The sequence below is a fragment of the Gobio gobio genome, assembly GCF_949357685.1.
Source record: "Gobio gobio genome assembly, chromosome: 10".
In the NCBI taxonomy this organism is placed as follows: domain Eukaryota; kingdom Metazoa; phylum Chordata; class Actinopteri; order Cypriniformes; family Gobionidae; genus Gobio; species Gobio gobio.
In genome coordinates this window covers 27,470,977-27,483,457 of record NC_137116.1, presented here as the reverse complement: position 1 = coordinate 27,483,457, position 12,481 = coordinate 27,470,977, and the positions used below count along the sequence as shown (strand labels likewise).

At 37.1% G+C, this 12,481-nt stretch overlaps 1 protein-coding gene across 1 annotated transcript; it reads right to left on the bottom strand.

The window, feature by feature from the left end:
• Positions 1-3,030: 3,030 nt before the first annotated feature.
• On the bottom strand, positions 3,031-9,314 carry LOC307132460 (HLA class II histocompatibility antigen, DP alpha 1 chain). Its single transcript, XM_079826795.1, has 4 exons — positions 9,211-9,314; positions 5,696-5,941; positions 4,862-5,146; positions 3,031-3,764 (listed from the first exon to the last, which is right to left on the bottom strand). Exons 1-4 carry the CDS (start codon positions 9,266-9,268, stop codon positions 3,643-3,645), a joined length of 711 nt encoding a protein of 236 aa, XP_079682921.1. The 5' UTR covers positions 9,269-9,314; the 3' UTR covers positions 3,031-3,642.
• Between the last annotated feature and the right edge of the window lie 3,167 nt (positions 9,315-12,481).

Here is a 12,481-nt window from a genome sequence, read left to right as displayed (position 1 = left end):
ATCCGCAATTAACAACAAATCGTCTTTGCAACATTTTTCAAATTTCTCCTCTGTGGGTGCGATCGTAAATTTATCTAGTTCGAATTTCGTCGTCATACCAATTTCTATACTTCCTCCCACACAAAAGAAAAACCCCAGTCAAACACGAACAAAAATAAACTAGCAAAACAAATTCGGCTATTAAAATATCTAGCCAACAGATGAGCCCCCAATTTCATGTTACACCCCATCTAGGGGAAAAGTGTGCAACATGAAAACTCTGAAAAGCAGTGTAATATGAACAAAAATAATTTATTGATTTAATTTGGGATCTTAGATTCAGTAGTTGACTGGGCCAAAATAACAAACAGAACTTCCTTGTTTTAGGTTACTCCCTAACCAAAAACAGAGATCAAAAGCAGTTTACAATAAACAAAAATGGCATCAGACTCCCTACTTTCCCAAATAATCAGTATGTACAACCAGGCAAACAAACTGAAAAGGGCAGTCCAAATCAGTGTCAGAAAACAGGCAAACGTCAAATATACCAACACAGTTCCTCTGATACAAACAGGGTTCAATCTAAACAAACCAGAAATATTTACATTTACATTTATGCATTTGGCAGACGCTTTTATCCAAAGCGACTTACAGTGCCCTTATTACAGGGACAATCCCCCTGGAGCAACATGGAGTAAAGTGCCTTGCTCAAGGACACACTGGTGGTGACCGCTGGGATCGAACCAGCAACCTTCTGCTTATCAGTTCAGTGGTTTAACCCACTGGACCACCATCTCCACTGGACCAAATACTCACAGTCTCTAATATTCTTAACACGTTCAAACTCTATTAACACACAAACACACTCTGCACTATACAGGTCACAAAACTCTCTCAAAACACACGGTCTCTGGGTGTGTCTCTCTCTCCCTCCGGGTAGAGGAAGTGAAAAAAGGAAGTACAGGGCAATATCGCATTATGTTTCTGCTTTCGGAGCCAAGAGTACCTACCTCTTCACTCCTCACAAGCCTTCTGAGACTCTGTCAGCTTCTTCGAGACGAGCAGCTTTCCAGTCGGTGTTGGTGTGACGGCGCGTTCCAGTGATCGCATACTTCCTGCCTGCTGATCTGCGCGGTGGTCTGCTAGACGGCTGGTGTATGTTTCCCTGGGCGCTTCGGCATCGACTGCGAGGTTTCCTCTCACAAAAAGAGCTTGCGCGTGGCACGTCTTTTTCAAGGCGGTTCGCCCGTGCACTTCCGGGTGTGATCGATCTCCGTTGCTGTCTATGGGCACATTCACTGCTCGACATGTTTGGGCTTCAGCACGTTCGGGCAGTGATTGTGGATGCGTCATGTTCCTACTGCGGGAACGTGACCATCGCGATGTCGCAGTCGAGACTCAGTGATCTCCGCGAGGAGAGAGAGTCCCCTCTGCCACACCCCAATCTACCGTCTCTGAGAGAGGTGGTACTTTGGCTGGTGGCCAGGGTGACCTGAGGGCGGTGCTGTGGTATTAAGAACTTGTTCATTTTGTTCACACTCCAGATAGCACTGAGATGTCGATCGCCGCATCCAGAGGTGGGCTAGAGTCCTTTGGGGATGACTATTAGGTTGTGCTCCGCCTTCGGGTGTGCCAGCGCTGCTGCCTGTTTAGCTCAGGTGACTGTTGGTAGTGCAGACTGTAGTGCAGACTGTAGTTAGAGTTTTGCACATGTGACTCCAGTTGTGCTCACTGTCGTTTAGCAATCGAAACTTTATTAATTGATCATGGGTTACCAATATTTGTACTCTTTAACCCTCAGAGCCCGACGGCATCGCCCACGACGTCACACGGCACCTCCGATAAATATCTATATTATTTCATGAAACTTTTATCGATTTTCTTACCGTTTTTTCCAGCAGAAAGCTAACGAGCTAGCCATCTCGGGGGTGTCTTTGGTGTCTTTGTAGCCTTTACAGAAGGTTTTCTATCCAGCCTGGAACATGTGCATCTTTTTGGAGTTGTTCAGCAATAAATCAAAACGCTTACATCCAAGATATATCCACTTGATGTCCATAATTTATAAATTTTCCGTCATTTTTGCCGCTAGCGCGATGTTAGCTGCCATTTTGGATGAGGGTTTGACCAATGACAGGCTGATCCGTCATCCACGTTGGTGTGCGTCATTACGCATGAACCACAGCTCTGTTATTGTGGAGAGAGAGAGACGCACGGCTAGTGTTGAGGAGAGAGAGAGAGAGACGCGCTGCAGTTTTGTGGAGAAAGTTTGAGGAAAAAGTTTGAGGAGAAAGTTTGAGGAGAAGTTCCTGATAGGAACTGTTTTGAGGCTTGGCACCAGTAAATATCCAAAATCCAAAGAGGCCAAAAGCGCCTGGACTTTTTTTGGAAAAATGTAAATAGTTTTGGTTCTGTATAAGTTCTCATGTTTATTCCTGAGTTCCAGGACTCCAAAGACTTGAACAAACTGTTTTCCAGAGGAAATATGCTTAGCTTTTATTTATTTGTGTGTGTTTTCAATAAATATTTGAGTGATTCAATTTCCGTTTTATGTTTTCATTTGTCTTTATGGTCCCATAACTTATTTTACATTCAGGTGACATCAATGCAACACAAATATACTGACAGTGCAACTTGTCTTGAAAAAAAAGAGGTGTGTCAATTGTCTGTGCACAACAGGGTTGATGTTTTACAAGCTTTTTTAGTAAATAACACCAGGCGGAAAATTAATTGTAAAAATACCCTTAGGTCTTAAAGGGTTAAAACTGTTCCAGATTATGAATATCTTCTCCAGAATAGTACTGTAATAATGCATGAACATGCTGTTAGTTTCCGCTATTTTAATAAAAATGTGGATAACTCAGACACATCACACTATCCAGTAAAGGCACTAATGGTCAAAAAATATATCTTAAAAAAAACTTTCAGAGTTTCAGGTTCAGAGTTAGTACCTATTTATTACCCTGTTATTCTAATTACTATAATACGTATCTACAGGACTGTAAAATAAAATGCTACCACATATGAAAATTAGGGACCCAATAACACAGAAGTATCATAGTACTTAATGTAAAGTGTTTAATGAGGTTTTGCATAACATGCAATAAGCCTGGTGGTACCGATACATAGAAGCATATAAGATATACCATAGATTATTTTTATCAACAGAACACAGGAAGATAGAACAAACAGCTCCGATTCTCCTTTATTAGATGCATATCATAAAATGCAAAGGCCAATATTTACTCATAGTAAAATAATTTTACATTTACAAAAATTACATAATAAATTCTACCTAATTTTCGAATGCATGTTTAATTAGTATATGTTGTATATTTAGTATGTATTAGTATGTATATGTATTAGTATGTTTTTTTTTTGTTTTTTTTATGTACATGAAAGATTTAAATTCACACAGAAAGAATCTAATAGGAAAGGAAACATTGAGGAAGTGTTTTTAGTACAATACTTCAAAGTGCAAATTTCAAAGTGATCTGTAATTTGAATATCCACATTTCCACATTTTTGCATTATCTATCTTTAACATTAATAATAGTTTTCTGCCATGTAGAATGATACACAAGTGCACAATGGCATTGTTTTCAAATTGCTCTGTTGCAATTCAATTAAGAGACCTTTTTATAGATTGCTTCCATGACTCCATAGTCAGTTGCAATTGTTTCCTTTAACAAGGAAGAAGGTTCCTATTGCGACTCCTAGCAGCCCCAGAGTCAGACCTACTCCACAGAACACAGCTGGACCAACATCTGGGAGGGCAACATCAACATCTGGAAAATACATGAATAAGATATTTGAATATGCAATACATGTACACTAATAAGCAATAAATAATGCTTAACTAATGCACAGATAATCATGAGTTAATGTATGACTCATGAAGAACTAAACCATTTAATAATGATTACTGCATCAGCAAATAATGAACATTCTATATGATTAATAGATTAAGTAATATATTAATTGCTATTAATTAAATAGTATTGCCATTAATAACGCTATTACATTATTAGTTAATATAATATGTTATTAGGGAATTAATACATTATGAGACATTTAACTAATAACAATTTATTGATTACTTAAAGGGGTGGTAAAGCACACTCTTTCGAAGGCTTGATTGTGTTTGTGGGGGGCACTGTAACATGTGTTCATGCTTCGTTTTTAAAAAATTGCATTATTTTTCATATATTTTACCTTTATTCTACACTGCTCTGTCCCTCCTTGTAAAAACGGTCTGATGGTTTCCGGATTCTGTGAAGCCAGTCCCTCAAAAATACGCAATGGGCTCTGATTGGTTAGCTGGCCCAGTGTGTTGTGATTGGCTAGCCTAGAGCACGTTTATCAGAACGTCACGCCCCTTACCTTCGCCGGTAGCCTCAAGCTAAGCCTATGCTTTGTGTACGCTAGCGTCAATAAAACCATACCAAGAGCCAGAACCAGACCCAGACAATTTCTAACTAGTCCTTAGAAATTGATTTCTTTAAAAGCAAATATCTCCCTTTGCTTTAAACTTTGAACATTGTAACTTTGCAGATGTTGTTTATGCTCAAACAGCAACATTACACACTAGCTAAAGTTAGAAAAGTGAAATCGTGGTTTACCACCCCTTTAATCTATTAATCATATTGAATGTTCATAGTTGCTGATGCAGTAATTATTAATAAATGGTTTAGTTCTTCATGAGTCATACATTAACTCATGATTATCTGTGCATTATTTAAGCATGAATTTATTCATATTAGTGCACCCGTATTGTAAAGTCTTACTGATGCATTGATATGATAACAACTGAACAGATAATTATAACAGAATGAAGAACTGGAAGAGTACTGAAATGCTGTGTCACTCTGAAAATACCACTCACCCCATGTTTTAGTCTGAGGTTGACCATGGAGGGCTCTGTGGTTGACCGTGCAGCTGTAAATGTCTCCTTCAGCAGGTGTAAACTTAAGACTGGAAAAGATGTTAAAAGTACCATCATTCATTGGTTTGTAGCGGCTTAAACTCAAGCCTTCTGTCACATTAACATTATTCTTAGTCCATGAGATGCTGAGAGAAGGAGGATAGAAATCAGTCACATGACAGATGAGAGTGTTCTGAACATCCAGCTGTACATCATCCATTGGGTAGATGGATGTTTGAGGTGCATCTAGAATAACAGATAACTATTAATTAATTAATTCATTCATTCATTCATTCATTCATTCATTAGTTTGTTCAAATAAATGTATAACTGTATTCAAATTATATAAACGCTTGAGGAAAAACTTGTTGACACTAGGCATGTTATAGCTAATTTCATTTATTTTTCCATACAGATTTAGCGTTCACATCATGATAATATTTTACATATGTTCCCTTGGGATTCATTAATCACTAAGAATAAAAAAGAGAGTTAAACATCACAGTAAACAACATAAACACAACACTTATCAATCTCAATATAAGATTCATGACATAAATCAGTTGGTTTTAATTAAAATAACCATGAATAAGCATGCTTATTAAGCATTTATAACACAAATGGCTCACAGATTTTATTAGATGTATGTATTTGTATCTTTTAGTCATTAATAAAGCCTTTAATCAAACTTTATCAAAGGGAACATTAATGTAAAGTTTAATCCATATCATATGTTTATGCAGTGTTGATATTCATTAAAAAATGTAAAGTTCATAGCACATTCTAAAGTCTTACCCATTTCTGGTGATGGACTCTTGAAAGCTTTAATAAAGAGGGCTAAATTAAATTTGCAAACTTCCACCTCTCTAACACTGTATTCATAAAATCCAGGAAATGTCATAGGATCTCCAAAATCAGGAAATGTTTCTACTGCTTTCTTCTTATTAAAGTCAGCATGCACCATCTCCTCTTCATCAAATCCATTCATTATTTCTGCTTCCATATCAGAGCATATTAAAATTTGGAAATCTTCATAAACAACTGAAAAAGATTAAGCATCATAAAACTTCATTCTTGGGGTTGACAATTTTGTTACATACATTGAATAGCTGAGAAAAAAAAGTATTATATTGTTCATCAATTGGAAGGGCACATACTGTATGTACTGCTGATTTATACCAGTAGAGGGCTGCATTGGACCCAATGCAAATTTTCTTTGCTGCGGGTGGGAGTATAGGAGATTATCTTCCTCCATAGCTGGCTAGGCCAAGTGATTCATTATTTAATTAATTTGTAAAGTACATTTAATGCCCAGGCTCATTAGAAAACATACCTGTGGCAAAATGTTTGCAAAACTCAAAATACTTTGTGTTGTGCATGTTTTGCAAAAGTTTCAAAGTGAAATGCCCAGTGAGTGATGCTAAAAGCATGTTTAGTTTTTTTTTTCCGGAATAGCCTAGATGAACGTGAATTGTGGCAATGTTTTGTTTTGAATTCGTGGATTAAAGACTATTTAACTACATCGTCTTGTGCTTTCATCTCAGCCCCCTATATGACAGCCTTGTAATCATAATTTTGTATGAAAAGTTTTAAAAGTACTTGCTGTGTTACTGAGTCATTTCTGTTGGAGCACATATTTTGCATTTGCAAAAATGTTGCCAAAAATGTTGTTTTTCCAATGAGCCTGTGTTGGTTAATTACTGTATCTAGGGTACATAAACACATGTAATATCTGTGAGGTTTATATTTCCTATTTATTTTATTTAGTTTGTTTTATGTTTAATTTGTTTAAAATGTATTTACTTTAAGTAATTCACTTGAATATTGTGCCTTTTTAGATTACCAGAATTGTGGTAGCCTAACTGTTAAGGTGTGTGTGTGTGTGTCTTCACTACACTCTAAAAAAATCTGTAAAAATAGGGGACAATGTATGTATTACTTTGACAGAATTTTCTGTAGTAATTTTTTTACAGGTGTTTTATCTGTATTTTGAATTTTGAACTTCACTACGTTGTGTTTTGGAGTTAATATATATATATATATATATTTTTTTGCCAGTACATTATCTGTTTTTTTATTATTTAGTTTCTGTGTAGTTCTGATGCTTTGCTTTAGCAGTTGATAGAGTTTTATAATGCTAATAAAAAGCTGACTGAGTTTGTCATTTGTGGTGCTAGCATTACTTTATCTTATTGTCACTTTGATTAAACACAATGTATAACATAGCCCTAATGTTGATATAATTTCACAATTTCAACCAGTCAACCAATTGCAGTCACTGTTTAAAAAAGAAAGGAAAAATTGTAACATTTTATTTTACACTTCCTTGTTAAAATTTAATTACACAAAGAACATTTTAATTACTTTTAATTTAGTTACTTTAGTAAATAAAATGAAAGGCTTGAATAAAAAGTCCCCCCTCGTTCCATTCGCCACAAACATGTAAACGGGTAAATAAAAGTACAGTCACAGGAATTTATTGCCAAAATGGACCAAAAAAAGTATAAATGTTTCACAAACAACTTGTGTTTGTCTTCTGATATTCAAGTCTTCTGAAGTGAAACAATATCTTCATGTTAAGAGCAGAGTAGAATTTTTTAAGTGGAATACATCAATCACTGAAAATGACACCGCTCCATTGATGCAGACATGTTATATGCAGTGGCGGCCGGTTGATAATTATTTTTTGGGGGGCGTTTTTTTTTCCGCAGCGGGGGGTTGGTGGGAGAGAGTGGGGGGGCAGTATCAAGATGCATGTTGACTAAATTCAAGCATTAAAGAGAAAACAGTGTCTTCATTTTTATCTTTTTATACATTCATTTCCCACATATAATAGAATGAGGAAAGGAAAATGTTGACTACTTGACCATACATTTTGCTCTCCTTTCTTTCTGGCCAGCAAATTTCTCAATGACTCTGATTAAAGTCAGTCATCTTAGTATAGTGTCATGACGTTTGCATTTTTCAGTCAGATATTTGAGGTCTCTTACCCCCGTTGTTGTCCACAAAACTTTGAAATAAAAGACAGGGAAAGCAATAAAGGGCATTGCTAACAACACATCCAGCCAGCCACTTACGTTTCTCATAACAAGCGTGTGAAGCTCCGAGTGCAGGTTTACATCCGAGTACATCCATTTGTCCGGCATCCCTCACGCATGAAGAACATATAAAATAGTTAACCCATCAAAGCCAGTTTTTATTAAATGCTGAGGCTCTTACTAACAGCCAGCACATCGTATGAGTAAACTATTTTATTTTTATTTCACTTTTATATAATTTTTTTTATACATGTATATTTCTGGAATTTTGATGGGGGCGGCGCCCCAGCACCCTCTATTGACCAGCCGCCACTGGTTATATGGCAATCATAAATTGTATTTATTTTTCTTTTTTATGGATGATGCGTGATTGCCAATTACTTTCATGAGAATGTTAGTGGCCTATTGGGTTGTCCTTGTTTTCTTTGATCTCCTTTTTCATTTTCTTTTTTTTCCCAGCCCAAATGGAAAAGAGGTTCTGATAATATAGTGTGGTTTAATCTCATAAAGTAGGGGATAACTGATGGTTTTTGTTGCCTACAATGCCATCATTGTCTTCAGGGAGTCATCAGGTCGATAGTGAAATGTCTGTTGTCATCAGAACTCATGCAGCTGCTCTGTAGAAAACAATTGAGCCAGACGTCTGCTCTCAAATCGCTCTCGCAGTACTTTGATGCCGTACTATTTGGCCAGATTTTGTTCAAAATTATGTCACAAGTTAGATCTTCGATTTAGCTTGAAGTTTACTGGGGCCTTTACGACTCAATAAATTCAATCACAACAATTCAGTAACTTTATTCCTGTATTTTTGAGTGGACAGAGATAGCACGGACACAAAAAACACTCTCCTCCTGTATTACTCCATACTACCATAAAACCTACAGCCCCATGGACTTTTTTATTTTTTTTATTGCATCACTATTGAATTAACTAAATTGTTAATTCAATGATGAAATTACATTTAAGGACGATAATTCAGTTCATATTATTTAAAGTTTTGTTCAGAGAGTTTTGAAAATTACTTGTTTCTTATTTGTGGAAAAATTGTACCAAAGTGAGTAAAACATGAGTAAATTTAAAGTAATATATTTATAATGCAATTGTTCTGATCAATTGACAATAATCTGATGTTGGTAGTGTCAAAAGAAACATTTACAACCCTAATAAATGCACAAGCAGGTTTTGAGTGAGCAGTTAGTGTTCTAACAAGTAATCAATCCGTTTTTCTATTTAAGCACTTATTAAAACAGTACCAAAAAAACTTTAACTTACATTCAGCTTCAGTTGAGAGAACAACGGTAAGGGCAAGAATGATAATGTACAGCTCCATCTTGATAGAGGGTCAAACAAACATCAGTCAACTATTTAACTGAGGTGAAAGACAAAGTGTTACTCCCTCTTTTAGGGCTTTTGCATCATCCACTCAAATTTTGACTCACAATGTGACATTGCTGTATCTAGGAAGAATGAACGTTTTTTTCCTCTTTCAGTTCAGTCAGGCTATCGTTACTAATGTTACTCTGTAAAAGATGTGCGGTTTATTATTTTACAGTAACTTTTATTGTCAAATGCAAATGCAATGTTGCTGTTTATTATACAAATGTGTTATCTTCTTACAAACATTTAGCATGGGTTCACAGTTCACTAACCAACAGTACCGTTGAAAGGGCTGTGCCAAGTGTGCGACTGCACAGGGCCTCGCACAAAAGTAAAGATGACAGCTGACTTGATGATGTAAAGCCAATAGTTAAAGTTCATGTTTTTGTCCTTCAAAATACTATAATAGTTTTAAAAAACATAGCTAAAAGTGTGTATCGTGATGCTTTATTATTCTGCTTGTTAAAAGTGTATTATGCACTAACTTGCAATAGCCTATTTCTCTGTGCGTACAGACTGTCGTGTGATTAATGCGCATACATGTCAGTCAGCGCGGCATCGCACATCAATCTTTAGTCCATTCAAATTTCTGATTTTGGCCGCCTCTGACATGGGTCAAACCATAGATATTACCTACGAAGATCAAATAAATGCGCTAGAAATGCGCGCTCATTCAAGGATGTGCATTTATGCATGGACGGAGAAAGCATGGACGCTTGCCTTTCATCTGACGGTATGCACATTATGCACACATATTTTTATTTAACACTATTAAAGTTAAATAAGCATAACCTAACATTACTCACCTGTCAGAGCATCAGTGAGAGCAATGGCACCGCAGAACGAGTAAAGCCTACTCTATCTCTAGACGTTTTAAACGTTTTTAAATCTGAAAACTGCAAAAAGCAACAAAATTGTCAGACATCCATTTTGTTCATGTTCACAGAGGACATGAAAAAAAACCCACAATTACTCTGACACATTCAATTCACAACTTGCATTGGAATAAGTTCAAATCATGAAGGAGGACAACAATGAACAATTTACTGGCTGCAGAGGTCAGCCAGGGATGTATAGATGCTCAGACAGATTCACATCAAAAGGCTTATGGACCTGGACATAGCATGGAGCAGCAATGTGTTATAGAAAACAACAAAAGGAAAAAATGGAGCAAACAATACAAATGAACACCAAATAATCGGGTTCCAAATTAAAAATCACATTAGATATATAACAAAAACAATATTTAATGAGAAACAAAAACGTAACAGAGCTGGAGGGGTTCACTAAATTAGATTAGATTAGATTCAACTTTATTGTCATTACACAAGTACAAGTACAAGGCAACGAAATGCAGTTTAGGTCTAACCAGAAGTGCAATAGCAGCAAGTGCAGGATATATACAATGGTTGCGTAAGTGCTGGGCATAAAAATGTACTGAATATATATAAATATGTATAAGTAGAGAGATGGTTATTACTATAAACAGAACTGAATTTACAGATGAATATATACAGTGAATAAATATAAATATACAGATGGCTATTACTATAAACAGAATGTAAACAGAATGTACAGGTGAATATGTACTATGAATATAATATACAGATGGCTATTACTATAAACAGAATTTTACAGATAGAGGTATACAATAATATGTTAGGCTAATATGAGGAATATAGCAGTGGATTAAGGTAGTGCAATAAATTATGGACAGAGCTATCCGAAAGAAAGTGTAAAAGTGCAGTGGAAAGTGGTTGCATATTACAGTTAGAAGTACGGTGCAAAATGCAAATGTAAACATGGTTACTATAAATACAGTCGGCAGTGCAAATGAGCATATTCCAGTTAAGATATGGTGGTGCAAAATGCATAAGTAAACAGTTGTTACTGTAATAAACAGTCGGTAGTGCAAATAACAAAGTGAATGTAGGTGTGAGGTAGGAGAGTTTGCAGTTTATGAGGGAAGTGGATCAACGGGGGTTTGAGTTCAGTAAAGAGACAGCTCTGGGGAAAAAACTGTTCTTAAGTCTGCTGGTTCTGGTCCGGTGATACTAAATATCAAATATTAAATACTAAATATCAAAACTTTAAATGAAACAAAAAGGCACTGGATCTTCCCAGGTAAACGTGCACTGTTAACAGTACATCTCACTCTACATGGCAGCTCAGACTCGCCACCCTTCACGTCGGTCACCAGCATGAGCGTGAAACAAACAGAACAAAACAAAACAGTAAAGAAAACAGCAGTCCAATGAAAACAGTAGCGAAATGCAGCCACAAGAAAACAGCCACAGGAAAACAGTCACGGAAAAAAAGCCACTGGAAAACAGCAGTGCAGGTCCTAATGTTGTCTACGGAGCATTTGCACTGCAGTCCACAGTGACAAAGAGCTCACGAGCAGTCTCTCCACTAAAATAGACAAGTTCATAAACCCCATGACACTCAAGGGATAGATATACGTACCCGGAAGTAGATCGCTAACGCACAGGTTCAGTTACTCACAGCTTTATCTGTATTTGACAAAGACGAACTGCAACTATGCAGGTGCTCCATCAGGGTGTTATAATACAGAGAGACGGAGAACAGTTTATTGAGTGTCCAGAGTGCAGGGTGGATCAGGTGAGCAGTCAGAGTGATGAATGGCAGGATAATGCAGATAACTGAATGACAATACTCAATGTCTTTTGTAGGAGAATCAGGAGGACAGAACACAGGAGCCAGGGAGACGTTAGAGACAGGAGACGAGGACTAGGAGACATACTAGAGACAAGGAAGCAGGTAAGTAGCACGGGAGAGTCCTTGAGGTAAGCAAACAGGTTAGCGTTGTGCAAATGAGACCGGACAGTGATAGTGTGAGAGAGCGTGGGGCTTAAGTGAAGACAGTGATGAGGTGATGATGAGCTGCAGGTGTGAGTGATCAGTACTCGGGAGATGCTGTGCGTGGTGCTTGGGAGTGGGTGGAGCCTGGCGTGCTTGTAACATTGTTGGTGGAGGCATTGGAGAAGGGCAGGGTTTCCTCGGACCAGACGATGGGACTGACGAATAACTGATCCGGGAGGATGGGCTCTGAGTCTTCTACCTTCTCTTCCGGTCTGTAGATGCGGGACAGAGCAGCTGCTTTGACATTCTTGGACCCAGGACGATACGAGAGGGAGAATTGAAA